The sequence below is a fragment of the Stigmatopora argus genome, chromosome 18 (genome assembly GCF_051989625.1).
Source record: "Stigmatopora argus isolate UIUO_Sarg chromosome 18, RoL_Sarg_1.0, whole genome shotgun sequence".
Lineage (NCBI taxonomy): Eukaryota > Metazoa > Chordata > Actinopteri > Syngnathiformes > Syngnathidae > Stigmatopora > Stigmatopora argus.
The window spans coordinates 13,716,763-13,731,415 of NC_135404.1; the positions used below are offsets into that span (position 1 = coordinate 13,716,763).

The 14,653-nt window shown below is 42.6% G+C and overlaps 3 protein-coding genes across 4 annotated transcripts; 1 reads left to right on the forward strand and 2 right to left on the reverse strand.

Annotated features, from left to right (window-relative positions):
• Positions 1 to 839: 839 nt before the first annotated feature.
• dmc1 (DNA meiotic recombinase 1) lies at positions 840 to 4,291 on the reverse strand. 2 transcript variants are annotated; one of them, XM_077626728.1, is made up of 14 exons: positions 4,184 to 4,291; positions 3,905 to 4,064; positions 3,664 to 3,708; positions 3,434 to 3,580; positions 3,276 to 3,358; positions 3,129 to 3,181; positions 2,842 to 2,883; positions 2,678 to 2,750; positions 2,509 to 2,600; positions 2,343 to 2,416; positions 2,142 to 2,256; positions 1,483 to 1,543; positions 1,289 to 1,405; positions 840 to 1,196 (listed from the first exon to the last, which is right to left on the reverse strand). In XM_077626728.1, the coding sequence occupies exons 2-14, from the start codon at positions 3,959 to 3,961 to the stop codon at positions 1,127 to 1,129; spliced, it is 1,029 nt and encodes a 342-aa protein (XP_077482854.1). In that variant the 5' UTR covers positions 3,962 to 4,064; positions 4,184 to 4,291; the 3' UTR covers positions 840 to 1,126. The 2 variants fall into 2 exon arrangements, with proteins under 2 accessions (XP_077482854.1, XP_077482855.1); XM_077626729.1 differs by lacking the exon at positions 2,842 to 2,883.
• A 683-nt stretch (positions 4,292 to 4,974) lies between these two features.
• Positions 4,975 to 7,185, reverse strand: tomm22 (translocase of outer mitochondrial membrane 22 homolog (yeast)). The gene is made up of 4 exons (XM_077626733.1): positions 6,813 to 7,185; positions 5,952 to 6,070; positions 5,748 to 5,865; positions 4,975 to 5,568 (listed from the first exon to the last, which is right to left on the reverse strand). Exons 1-4 carry the CDS (start codon positions 6,903 to 6,905, stop codon positions 5,494 to 5,496), a joined length of 405 nt encoding a protein of 134 aa, XP_077482859.1. The 5' UTR covers positions 6,906 to 7,185; the 3' UTR covers positions 4,975 to 5,493.
• Positions 7,186 to 7,828: 643 nt separating this feature from the next.
• Positions 7,829 to 14,168, forward strand: maff (v-maf avian musculoaponeurotic fibrosarcoma oncogene homolog F). Its single transcript, XM_077626732.1, has 3 exons — positions 7,829 to 8,073; positions 11,535 to 11,629; positions 11,731 to 14,168. The coding sequence occupies exons 2-3, from the start codon at positions 11,597 to 11,599 to the stop codon at positions 12,187 to 12,189; spliced, it is 492 nt and encodes a 163-aa protein (XP_077482858.1). The 5' UTR covers positions 7,829 to 8,073; positions 11,535 to 11,596; the 3' UTR covers positions 12,190 to 14,168.
• Positions 14,169 to 14,653: the final 485 nt, after the last annotated feature.

The window sequence follows — 14,653 nt, forward strand, 5'->3', positions numbered from 1 at the left end:
GAGCTCATTGACCTGCAGTGCAACTCTGCACTCAAAGCCAAGTTCAGGGAGGTGAGTGGAGAAGCAGACAAGCTTGGGCAATTTTTGAGAGAGTTGACCCCCAGCTTCCCTGAACTTTCCCGAAGGTTCAAGCGGACCATGTGCCTTTTTGGGAGCACATACTTGTGTGAGAAGCTCTTCTCCACCTTGAACTTCAATAAGTCCAAGTACAGGTCCAGACTTACTGATGAGCATCTTCAAGCTCTACTGAGGGTCTCCACTGCTTCCTCCCTCAAGCCAAATGTGACTATGTGAGAAGAAGCGCTGCCAGGTCTCTAGCAGCAAGGAGTAGGCAAGAGAAGCCGTGTTCAGAATATTTCATGTTCAATGTTCCATTCAAGTTCAGAAAGTTAAAGGTTAAAGAGCTGTTAATACAGACATTTGAAACGGAATAAAAATAATTCATTTTCTCTACTTAGCCAGCCAGTGTATATCTACTGTATGCTCATTAGTATTATTTGGTTTTGTATTACTGATTGATTTATTTTTATTCATCTTTAAGTTAATTTATTTAATTCATTATTTTTTGTTAAAAAATAAAGATATTTGATAACGTTGGAATGTTTTATCAGTGCTTTTCTTGTGGAAATCCTGATGCGGCCCAGTCTCACCCAGACTCGGCCTCTAGCGGCCCCCAGGTAAATTGAGTTCGAGACCCCTGATCTAGACGGGAGGCGCGGATGGATGTTTTTCTCTTCTTGCAAGAATTAAACAAAGATGTGACTTCAGATGCCTCTTTTATTGTGAATTTGGAAATACCGAAGGATAAACTTATCAGAAACTTTTACACATATAACTGCTTGTACTCTATAGCGTACTTTATTATTTGATAACCAAACTTGACCATACCAACTATACAAATGGAGTATAATAAACGTGTAACAGCATTGAGCTTGGTATTTCCAAAAGTAGCTCAATTACTAGTAAGTACTAGCTAATTGTAATGTAATAAATATTGAATATATATCATGTAGGAACAAAATCAAAACCTTCTGGTATTGGGATAAATTAAAATGAGAAATAGCCAAAACAATAACGTGGCTAAAAGGGAAATGCTAACCTTGCTAACAATGAATTTGTTGGTTGTTCAATCTTTAGCATCGGTAATTCCTCCAGCGGTGATGGCAAAAGTGGCCTCATTCTCAGGCATATCTGGGCTGCAAAAAATAATAAAATTCAATTAAAAACAACATAAAACAGTTATCCACCATAATGAATTATGAAATACACCGTTTGGGGTTGTACGTACCTGTCAAAAATTTTGGCAATTCTCATCTCAGCGCGTCCTTTTCTCAAACTCACCCTCGTGGTGGACGCGTGGGCCAGAATGTGGCCCCCGATGGGCTTTTTGGGGTCGGCTTGGAATCTAAAACGGGAAGGGATGAAACCTAAATGGTCTCTAAAAAGACCAAGAGAGTGTTTTGGTCGATCGACAATTCTTACGTCATCCCGGCGCCGGGATCTGCGGTCATTTGGTTGGTCACAAAAACAGCAACATTGTATTCTAAGGAGAGAAAAAAAACAAAACTTTGAAGTAACAAGATGGACGTCCAACGATGAAAATCGAAAATTTCGATCGATTATTCGCTCGCGATACAATTAAAATTTCGAGATGCGACGAAGCCAGGTGGCTATGACATGAGAGGCTGTTTATCATTGTAGCGCACTGTCTTTTTTTGCCGCATCTTTCGTGTATAACTACTATATCTACGAGGACTGAACGATGTATTCAGACGAGTTTCGGCCAGGAAACGCGCATGCGTGGGCAAAAAGAGGGCTTTCTGGGTAATGAAGTATACCCGTGCACCGTGCACACAACACCCATAGCCAATGGCACCCTTTCTCAGAATAAAACTTCATTACCCACAATCAATATGTGGGAAGCTCAGCTAGTGCATTTCCTGTTATTCTTTCTAAGGAAAGGAGCTCCCGCCATCGTTCTTTAAAGACTATTTCTCGTTGGCAAGTGGTCGTGCGATCTCAGTCTCGGAACGGATTACGATCGTATGTCGAGGTACCACATTCTGAACGTCATAAATTCCATTCATCTGGATAAGATTTTACACTGAGAATAGGTACATCTTCAGCGATAATATGCCAACCTTCAGAGATCTTCTGGAGCCTGGAGAGCATCTGGGCCAGTTTCTGCTGCCTCTCTGCCAGCTCCCCTCGACCCGAAAAGTCCACCCTGAACAGCGCCATGATGGAATCTATAATCTGACGAGCACCCGTCCGAGAAAACTCATTTAACAATACTACATATATTTTTAAATATGACAAATTCAGAGCAGAAACCTTCTGACCAAAAGCTTGAAGACTCCTCCTTCCTCGTGGAATTTGGCTGCCACAAAGTCCAATAGCTCCATCTGGTGTTCACCTAGAGGAACAGCAGTGCAAATTTTGAGAAAATGTTGAGTGCAATAGTGATTTGGATCTCTCGTCTTTTCTGTTAGTGATGCGTTATCTTACTCGTGTACGCCCGAGCGTAAAGGACATTGTCAAGGACGGCGTCGTGGTCCACGTTAAACCTCTGGGCAATGTCTCGTAGTCTGTCCGGGCGACTGCGATGAAGGAATTATAGAAAGAAAATCCAGAAAAGGCTTCTCCCTTTGATATTCAATGGTCGGCGTGAGCCTACAAGGTGTTTTCGGTGTCAATAAAGATGACCTTCCCTCCAGAGTAGCCACCTTCTCCGGGTAGCTGAGAAGTGACTGGGACAAATAAACAATACAGAGTAATAAAGCACGGGTATACTTTTGGTTTGAGAATTTTGGTGTTCTTAAAACACAATGCCATAATTACCGCAGAGCGTGTGGGAGAGTTGCGTTTTTCCAGTGCGGAACTCTGTGGGATATTACATTTTCAACCGTTTGGCTGCCATTGACGGAGATAGACGTGCAATCCGGTTTGACGTCTATCGCCGTTAATGGTGGTAAAAAAGGTTCATTCAGTGCAGGCCTTTAGAATAGAATTGAGGCCTATAACTATCAACTTTTTCCAGAAGTGGCACGGTTTGGTGCTATATTAGGAAATATTCCTACTTTCTCGCCGTTAAACAATGGAAAGTCTCTTTCCAATATTCATCTCACCTCCAAAAGCTTCTGTGATGGCCATGCTTTCCATTCCTCCACCTAAAAGTTTACTGCACAGAAAAAAAGCACTCAAAGATATTGGATTGGCAATCCCACACATTTCTTTCCAACTAGGTGAACATATTTGGAAAATTGGGACTGAACTCAAACTCCTGACTTCCTGTGGTGATGTGGAAAACATTTTTCCTCTTGGCACTGTACTCAAAGGCAGTCTGGAAGCCAATATCCTATGAGGACAAGAATGATCCAAAACCTTACAAGTGCCCCATAAAAATGGCTCTCATTAGGGATTTTTTTTTTACCAGTATCTTTCCAGCAGCCTCCTTGATTTTTTCCACTTTTGCATCTGACATGCCCTTAATATTGCACAAAGCCTTGCGAGTCGTCATTTGAATACCCTTAACTGTGCAGATGCCCACTAACTTGAGCTTTTTGATATCTGCCGCATTCTGTGGTTTAATTAAAAAAAGGGAAATTGTTTTAGATGTGTTTTTGGTTTAGTTCCGTTTTAATTCATTCTTGTTATACTTACTATTCCATGTTTTTGCAGAAGGTCAATGTCTTGGAAGAAGGAATCCTGTATATTGAACGACAAAATGAATACTGGATAAGCTATTTGGCTCTTCTATTCAATTTTAGGATATACAGTAGTTAAAGGAATATTAATAACATGAATTCTTGAACATGTTGAGCTGAAGTTCTGGTAACAGCTAGTATAGCACATAGCATCCAGTTATGGCTGGTTTAGCATTAAAGTTGGAATATTGTATTACCTCATCATCCTGAAATGAAGCATGTTCTTCAACAACTTGGTCTTCGGAATTTTTCATTATTATTGGTGTGTGGTTTTAACGTAGAGGGACTTTTCTTGAATTTGGTGTTAGCCAAGGTTAGCTTGACGAGCTTTAGCCGAGGTCATTAGTAGCAAGTCACCTGTTTTGGAAATGGAACGAATGAATTGTTATGAGTAAGCAACGCAAATATTAAGAATGTAAATAATAAACGTGAGCTTTGTAAGCAGGGCGAAATGTATGGCCAAATATTGAACTTACGAAGTTTGGAAAAGTAGCCCAAAGTTAAGTGGCTGTCCAATCTATGGCGCGAAAGGATGATGATAGATTCAATGGAAATCGGATTTTGGACACTCTAAACAAAAGGTTTGAAGTAGGTTCAATTTGTAGTTTTCTGTCAAGTCGTTTTTCAATTGGAATTCATTACTTGGAATTGTGGTTATGTTCCTCCATACCATTGTTCATCTCTAAAAAAATTGCAACAGATTTGAGCAAATATATATACAGAAAGTAGTACAGTGGTACCTCAAGATACGAGCTTAATTTGTCCCGGGACTGAGCTCGTAAATTGATATTCTCGTTACTCGAACGAACGTTTCCCATTGAAATGAACTAAAAACAAATTAATTCGTTACAACCCTCTGAAAAAACACCAAAAACAGGACATTGGATTGGAAAAAAATGTTTTATTTCTTCTAATTCATAAGTAGTGGTTTAATATTACTAAAATGTGTTTAATAGTACTAAAATTATACAGATTTCGAAAGGGGGGAGAGCGAGACGTACAGAGAGACGGGGGCGCTGTTTGCATGGCATGTGTGTATGTGTGTATGTATGTATATGTATATATATATATATATATATATATATATATATATATATATATATATATATATATATATATATATATATATATATATATATATATATATATATATATATATATATATATATATATATATATATATATATATATATATATATATATATATATATATATAACAATGTTTAATTGGGAGGGGAAAAAAGAGAAGAGCTTGACTTAGCGCCTGGAAGCTTCAGAGACATGTTTATTTCCTATAAACAAATGTTGAATGTAATGTCACTTATCACATGGCTCAGACCAGTATCTGAGCTTAAAACACATCCTACACTAACAAGTGGAGGAATGATTCAAACAACTTAATCCATTTCTGAATAAAAAAACAAAGACTCAGTCTGCATCCCATTTCTCTATTTTCCATTCAATGTAGCCTCCTTTCCTTGCATTCACAGACAACAATTTATTTAGGATGATATACTTACTTTTACATATTAAAAAAAAAAAGAGTTGGAAATAGTGCTCCTGGAGAACAGTCTCTGTGTGATGTTGGAATAAGGAGAGACAGTGAGAAAAACATATGACATCTTCTTAGCACTGGATTGGACGAGCCAAGAGCGATGGAGTGACCTAAAGGTTGCGTGACTTACAGCAGTTCTTTTCTTTGCATTTCCTTGTCTCAACTCACAGCCACCAACCCACAATCATCCGGGCAATAGATCTGAAGCTCGGAGTGGGCCACTAACGTCCCTCACATCTTTCCGGGGGCTGACGGCATCATACCCGGTACCCCACCAGACATTCCGGTGTTGGGCCCCAACAGGATCTGGGGAAAAAATAATAATTATGCACTCAAATGTGATAAGCATTCATTTGATTCCTCATTCCTTCAAATGGGAACATGGCAGTCCATATTTAACCTTGCGGCTAACCACGTCAATGGGGGCCAATTATTATTGAAATGTATTACAGGATTATTATTATTTTTTTGTGTCAGATTGTTACCTGTCTCTGCTGCTGTATCTGCTGCTGCTCCAGCTGTAGCCGCTCCGTCTCAAAGACGACGGGCAACACCAGGATCATGAAAGACGTGGTTCCCACCCAGAGGGCCGAACGAGAGAAACTGAAACGGGGCAACCAGACCAAACGCGTCCAAACGGGTCCCATTTGAACGTGAAAGATGAATCACAGACGCTATGTGAGGCGTACCTGTACAACTTCTTGGCCAATGAGACCGAACACTGCGCGGAAAAGTCGGCAGCAGTACGAACTTTGTCAGGAAACATCTCGGTCAGCCCCCACAATCGCTCCACTAGAGTCTCATCAAACTAGAAGAGAAAAACAAACTCACATCAACCAAGTCTCATTTGCAGTTTATTTTCTAACGAAACATCACTATACATATTTGTTCATGAATACTAACAAACCAATACTGTAACTATTGTGGTCTTGGTACATTAACGGCATCGAAATTGGTATCAGGAGGGAAAAAAATGTCTAGTTTTATTTTCTCTGTCAAAAAAAAAATGGCCCATACAAGTGACTTATGCTGTTATTTAATGTAATGGCCATTTATCTATAAATAATATGACCTTTTGATGGCAATTTTCATTATCTGAAGAATATGACATATTTAACTCATTCATTTTATTGTAGCTGTTTCATTTTGATAGGGAAAAATGTCTAGTTTTATTTTCTCTGTCAAAAAAAATGGCCCATGCAAGTGACTTATGCTGTTATTTAATGTAATGGCCATTTATCTATAAATCGTATGAACTTTTGATGGCAATTTTCATTATCTTATGTATGAAATAGCTTTGTTCTGTTAAGATAGGCTTTCTTAACTATCGTGACACTTTTGGGGCTTGTATTATGTACATTTGTTGGCTCGTGATCATTTATTTTACGTGTCTAGGCTCATTTACCTGCAAATGTGAGCGAGTTATCTCAAGTAGAGAGGACCGTAGCGAACCGAGGCAAGCTACACTGCTGTTTTCGGAAGAAACTCTCAGCAAACGTGCACATATTTATGCTTAACACACAACAAACACATTTTAAAAGTGAACTCACGTCGTCATCATCTTCGTCGTCGTCAATTTCATCCTCAGGGGGTCGAGTTGCCACCGGGCCCGCAGCCGGGGACAGCTCCTCGATTCCGGCCATGACTTCCCTTGGGTCCCCTGCGACTATGCCTTGTCGTGGTTTATAAAATAACGTCGACGATTAAATAGCAAGTATTTTTCAGGCAAGTGCCAACCAAGGTGCTTCTAAAATACCCTGCTAAAGCTAGCAAGCGTGTATCCATGCGACAGCCTGAGGTCACCGGTAGATCTAGTACGCATGCGCAAATGCATGTGACGTCGGGTCAACCTGGTGACGTAAATAAGAAGGGTCATTTGTTTGTAGATGTGGATTAAACAGCGCCCTCTATTGTTTGGCTGTCTTTTTTTGCAAGCGTTGACATTATGAGACCAAAACATAACTTGTTTTCATAACCGTTGTTTCCCTGTGGTTGAAAATCAAACAGGTTCAGAATGATAATTTGTTTTTAAGTTTTTTGAGTTAGACAACAAGTAAGTATAACAGTTCGTTAAGAGGATCCATTAAGTGGATAGATAAACGAGTCAGTATTCAATAACGTAATGTAACATTCGTATCCCTCGGACAATAAGTAATAGAACTAATGCTGCTATATGACTTCAGGGGAATGAACAATTTCAAATAGACATGTAAAGATTTAAAACGTGTGTACCGAGGCCTTGGCTCATGTGGCCCTTGTAAAAATCCCTAAAGTCAGCACACCTCTAACTAAGTTCAAGAACGACATGGTCCAGGCCGATAACACGCTGTAATACATTAACCTTCAAAATGACTCAACATTGACTTAAACTCTGACATTTATCCCGTGTCGGTGGTATGTTTGACTTTCCCGTTTACGTAAACAACCCGTGTTTTTGTGCCTTTTTCTTTTCACGGGACGTTGGAGCAAAAGAGGGACGGAGGGATTCCTTGTTTACATCCTCTCCGAGTACGCGGAGGGGGCGGGCTGACTCCGCCCTCATTCTTTGCCCCTGACGTCATTGTCGCTTGTGTTTCTTTTTTTTTTCTTTTTTTTTTATGAATGAAAGAATCCCACCTCAGAGAGCAGTGGACTAGTCATTCCGGGAAAAGGCGGACTGACATTTTGTCGCCATATTCGAGCCAGCGGCTAAATTGTCACATTTGCGAACTCCGAGACACCAAAGACGCGTATGCGAGTCGGAAAGAAGAGCCGAACGCCGGCGGGAAGCATATCCTAACATCGGAAATTCGCCAAATAAACCAAGAACGAGTGAGTGAGCAGCTGTTTACTTTAATCTCTCGTCGCCGACACCGCTGATGCTAAAGATGCTAACGGCTCAAATTACAAGCATGTTTTAAAGCGATCGTGTGGATGATTTCTACCCCGTTTTAATCCTCGTGATGTCATATTACATCGCCTTATTTTTTTGCCTCCTAGACGAGATTCCGCCCTTGGTTGTTATTGTGCGTCAAGGGGTCTTTTATTCCAATGTTTTGCAACCGTGCTAAAACGGATAGCGCAGGCTGTTTACTTGAGAACAGCGACGAGGCTCTCGGAAGTAACCGTGCGTCATGTCAAGTAGCCGTTTAGGGACAGAATGGGTCCATTTGGGCGTTTGTCGCCGTTATTTGTGGCTTGCGCGTGGCCGCGTTGCGTTCACTTGTTGCTCGGAGAGGTATTTTTAGCCCGACTAGTATATGCGCGGATATCCTGTAGTCTTGAGACCAATATAGTAACGCGTCGCCGCTTGGGTTTTGGTGGATTTTTTTTTAAGGAAGGGACTGGCCCTAACCGGTTTAGCCTTAGCGGGTCGATGGCTGGATTGCTGAATCACCGTGACTTGACGAAAACGCCGAGGGTTTGCGGCCACGGACACTTCACGGACGGCCGGCCCACGTATTTTCGGGAAATTCCACCGACCGACCGACCGGACGGACGCCAAATGAAACCGCGTCGTTGCACTTTTCTGACGAGAGTAGTAATCGCCGTCCCGTCCCGTCACGTTGGCAATCAGCACGTGCTTAAAGCTTTCAAAATGGGACTCGAACCCAATTAACGTCATTTCTGACTCTAATGACATTTCCTTTGCCAGGAATGTGGACTAAAATGGCCTTTTCAGTCGACCTACTAGGGATGGCAATCTCACGATTATCTCATGATACGCACGGGTCAGGAATTTAATCTACTGTTCTTTGATGGAACCAATAAACAGAAAAACAAGATGCCTTCTGTTGTGAATTGAAATGAGTTTATCGCCATTAGACGTCCAATGAATTTGAGCAAATGGCTTGGGCGTCTATCGCTGTCAGTGGCAGCCGGTGCTTGCTTTAACGGGACATTTTGCTAGCAACCTATTGTTGTTGTTGTTTGAAACAGTCATATATTGTTCAAACAACATCTTGAATTGAGTTAATGGTCAAAAGACTTTCAAGTTCTTCAAAACAGAAAGTGAAAGTGGTCCTCACTTGAATTTCAGGTTTCTCCATAAAGGCTATTTTCAATGATCTTTATTGACGTATTTTTCACTTGACAAAAACAAACCAAGTGTAACTTTTCCCCCCTCTCCGCTGGGATGTAACGTACCTCTCCGGGCTTTCCCGTCACGCCTCCGTGCACTCCTGGAATGATTCTTTTTCTGTCATGGCAGCCATGATGTCATCCGCATCTTCCCCCCCCAAAAATGACCTCTTGACCTTAAAAAGTGGGCGAAAACAGACACATGACAATGGAGGAAAAACACCAAGCTTTGAATTTTCTGACGCATTTAAAACCATTTAAAAAACTTTTAATAAGTTGAATGATGGGTAGCAACCCTCCCAAGCCAAAAATGATTGGTCGTCAATGCTGTCATTGGCAGTCAATGATGTAAACATGAGCAAAAATGCCTACGCTCAATTTGCCAGCCAATTAAAATGGATCGGACATCTATCGTCATGACGTAAAATTGACAAAAAGAGTAAGCGATCGATTAAAAATTAATCATAATTTTGTTTTCTATTACTCTTCTGCATGCATGATATCATTGATACTGATTTTGTAAGCCACCACATAATGTTGTCAAAAGACATCAGAGACTTTTTGTACGTTAAGTGATGAAATGACCCAAAAAATAAAAATTACACTTTCATATATTTTTACTTTTCAATTCCGAGAATGGCTCTCAAGAAATAACATTAGAAAATATTCATGGTTGATGGCTCTCTCTGTCAAAAAGGTTCCCGACCCCCGCACTATAGTGACTATACGTGTATATATAAACATTTTTTCCTATCAGACATATAATAGCATCATTTGAAATGTAGTGGAAAGAGCAGAAGTAAGTCCAACCTTGAGCCAGACCACTATCAGTCAGGTCAAAGTGCCTTTTTTTGAGTTAAATAACAGAAGGGCCAGATAAATCAATGAGGAAGTTGGCTGGAAATTTTTTCGCATGCAACGCACTTCCTTGTCAGCTCGACGCCAGAGCGAAACGGAGGCCTTCGACACCATGAAAGAAAGTAGCGGACGGACGCCGTCGCTACGCCACTAGCCGGGGGTCTCTTTTAAAATAAAGTCACGGTGACGGCGAGCCGACAGACGCCCGCTCAAATAACTGACCTTAAGAGGAATGTGGGAAGTCACGCGGCGGCGAGGTTGAATACGACGAAAACGTCGCTCAAAGACGCCGCGGGGTTAAACAAACGGCGGCGCGGCGTTTGGTGTCGCTCAAGTGTACGTGTTGAGTTTTAGGGTCGTGGCCAGGAGGAAATATTTGGTCTGAGTCAAGGCGTCGCTAAAATGAAGCAACGTTGCTAATCCGTTTCCCTAAACAGACCAGGCTTGAGTCACAAATGTACATGCTGCCGCGCAAAATGGAATTGGAAGACATTTTGTCATGTTGTTGTTGACACAACTCGCCGTCAAAGCCTCTTATTCGGCAAAAAATCGAGATATCAATTCATGAGAAAAAGGAAATGGGCTGCTAGCAACTTTTGACCTCAAAGATAGTCTTGGCTCACGCTACTAGCCGTCCAATTCATTTTGACGGGGAGGTTGCGAATGAAAAAGGGCACTCAAAGCCCAGTGGAGATGAATTGGACGTCATTTGCTGTCAGTGGCAGGTGTTGAGTTAAGAAAGAAGCTCATTTGTTGTTGGAACTAATGGCATTAGGAATGACATCAGCATTTTTCCGTCCCATAATGGCTGAGTCATGCATGGGTGGCGGCTACGCTACAGTCGCTAGCAAAGACAAAGTCTTACAATCTTCACATATTGCTACATTTGCTAACTAGCAACATTCCAGACAGTGTGACTTGCTGTTGTATAGAAAATATATTTTCTCCGTTGATTAAGAATTGAAGTTAAGATAGGAAAAGTGTTTGTTTTTTTTCCCCAATGAAAGTTTTGGACGGTTGGCCGTGTGTTGACAGGAGGAAGTGTTGCTTAGGACACCTGCTTTTGAGCAAGCGCCCGCCACGACAAAACAAGTTCCTCCTTAGCGCGCGGCTAACAAAAAAGGGGCCTGTCACTTTCAAAAAAAAACTAAACAAACTTCCCTTTCGTATCAAAGCACGCAATTCGAGCGCGGAATGAAAGATGCACGGCTTCCGCTTTTCTTGCGTGACCGGCGGTCTTGTGAGCGGACGCCCGTGTCGGCGTGATGGGCTACTGACTCGCATGTGACCGTTTACCTCGGTGAGGGAAAAAAAAACTGAGGGAAACGCCGCTCTCTTTTTTTTTTTTCTTCCAGAGCGTCCAAATCTGCGCCCACTGGTTCTTGGGGGCGGGGGGAAACCCGAGGAGCGAGGAATCATGACCACGGAGAGGAACAGCAAAGCCCTCAAGGTAACGCTCGCCGGCTCAGGCCCACACAAAAAAGTGGGAGGAGTTTCTTTTCTCTCCGGTCCTCACCCTGCCCCCCCCCCCCCCCCCCCCCCCCTGTTCAGGTGAAGCAGGAATGCGGCGAGAACGTGCCCTTCCTGTCGGACAGCGAGCTAATGTCGCTATCGGTGCGCGAGCTCAACCTGCACCTGCGCGGCATGTCCCGCGATGAGATCCAGAAGCTGAAGCAGCGGCGGCGCACGCTGAAGAACCGCGGCTACGCCGCCAGCTGCCGGGTCAAGCGGGTGTCCCAGCGCGAGGCCCTGGAGCAGCAGAAGATGGAGCTGCAGAGGGAGGTGGACCGGCTGGGGGCCGAGAACGCCGGCATGAGGAAAGAGCTGGAGGGCCTGGGGGCCCGCCTGGCCGCCTTGCAGAGGTTCGCCAGGGGCCTGGAGGCCGGCGGGGGCGGGGGCGGCGGTGGCGGCCTGCTGGCCACCGCCCCCCGCCTCAACACCGCCTCCGTCATCACCATCGTCAAGAGTCCGCCGCAGGCTCAAGCGCAGAGGGACCAGGAGTCTCCTTAAGGCTCGTGGAAACCAGACTATTGGGGGTGGGGCCGGGGTTTCCGATTGGACACGCCCAATGGAAAGCGAGAAAGAGATGGGTAAGAAAATACTAAACATCCGTACTATTTCCAACACGCAGCGCGGGAGTCCCGATCAAAGTACTTTTTCTTCTATTTGGTCACGTCAAAGTTTTTTTGTTTGTTTTTTTGTTTGTCCCGCGTCACATCCAGGACTGGCGCGGGTCGAGGTTCAAATCCCACTTTGTAACTGGTGCTGTTTTACGCCACCAAAAGGCCAAACGCTTCTGGGTTTTTTTGGTAACACCCCCCCCAAAAAAAAAGCAAATACACCAAAACGTCTTTGCCGGTCTGCTAACTTTGTGCATTCCCAGTTACTTTGGACGCTTCCTTTTTTCAAGCTCAATGGCACAACAGGGTTTGTCCTAGTGTTGCACCGACCGGTATGCCACTCAAACGGATTGGACTTCTATTGCCGTCAATGGCAGACGTTGAGTTGAAAAAAAAAATTGGGTTCTTTCCTCAAACTCGTCTATTGTCGTCAAAAAAATGATATTGGACTATCAGCCCGAAAAAACAGCAGTTTCCAATTTAAAAAAAAAACTTGCGTTTTATTTTCAAAAAAAATATTTTCCAAAAACAAGATCGGCGCAACACTAGTTTGTACGCCAACACGGTGCCTTCAGTGGTAGTGGGAATTATGAAAGCTAACCCGTCAACAGTCCATCCCACTTTTTTTTGTCCCGGCTAAAATAGCACAGGTTTATTATATTTTTTTTTAGGAAGAGTTCTTACTGCAGTAATGATTCCGCTAAAAGGGGCGGCGACTCCGAACTCACCGCGCGCACATTCCTCTTCCCGCCTTCTCATTGGTCATGTTTATACGTGCCGTCGAGACGCAAATGTTGAATGACATTTATCAGAGATATATTCTATATTTTATTTGTATTTAAAAGTAGACCTTTTGACGAGACGAGCTAACCGAGTGCTGTGATGTCCTGTATGTTTTCAGTACTTCCGTGGGTGTGGGCGGGGCGTATTTTCACCTCTAATCGTTATTGTGTGACAACCATTCCTACTTCACCAAATGTTTAATTCCTATTCGCTACGTAGAATTACGCGCAAAGCCGACGGCCACGTTGCGCTGCGATGATTCGTGCACGTGTCTTTTTGCCATATTTGTACTGGCTTGCCATGGTGGCTTCTCGGAGGGATATTATTTTCATGTTTTTTGATTTTTGTTTGTAATACGGAGCCCCAGCCGCGACAGCATAAACAAAAATTAGCTTGTGCGCACGAGCTACTACTTTGTGTGAACGAACTCTGCAAAATATAACTGAAAAAAAGATATTTGGGGTGTGCCCCCATAATGGATGGCACCCAGGGCGTTTGCCCACATTGCCCATTGCAAAGACCGGCCCTGCGATTGAGTTTTTTCTTCGTGAAATCGTTCGAATGAAGTATTGCTTTGTTTACACAAATATTAGCTTGTGCGGGGGGGCTATTTTTTTCCCATGTCATTTCTGGGGCTTCGTATTTCGAATGTGTGTGTGGAAAATGGAGAAAGGCTGAGCGGGGGGTGATGGAGGCAAGATAAAATGAGAGGTCGGGAGACGTGATGACGCCGAATGGAAATGGAAAGTTGGAAAGGAAAGAAAGGACGTTGAGGAGCGTATTCACCTGAAAAAAAGCCGCAACGGGCCAAGAATTCTTAACCCGATTAGACTAGACGTGTCGGAAAAGCGTCGATACACACGGAGCTTATATTTAGCTATATGAATATGTGTGGTTTAGAAAAAAAAAAGCATTTATCTATATTTCCAATGTCTCACCTCTTGTCAAATTGTGCTGGACGTTTTGTGATACTTGCAAAACAAAATGGTCTTTGTATTTATTGTACTTTTTCTATTGTGAAAATTGAAGTACATCATCTATTTTATATATTAATTATAATAAATGTTGTACATATTGTACATAAAATGCTGTGCTTTTGTGCTGGTCTGCATACTCATAATTGGCTGATTTTTAGCAATATTGGTTTACAATATTCTTGCTTCTGTACAGTTTAGTATCCTTCCCACATGCACTCACTCACACTTATTTACCCAGTCAGCATTAGTCATTCATTTAAAAATAGGCCAGCGCAAGCTCCTCTTCTCGTAATGACAAGAGAAACGAACCCTAGAGAAAATATGTCCTGACCTACTGGTTTCTATTCCGTGTCGGTAAAACTGACTGACGTAAAGTTCCGAGGAATACTTTAACAGGTGCTTCCACAAATCAATGTTTTGACACTGGAATGCTAATTACGTACACGTTCTCTATGACAACGGGTTTTATTTTTGAAACCTGGAAAGGGCGCACTCTGGTGTACATATTCGGTATTACATGACAATTGAAAATCACTATATGATTTCAAATTAAAGCGGGGATTTTTTTGTTCGCTGTGTACTTTAGGCGATTCT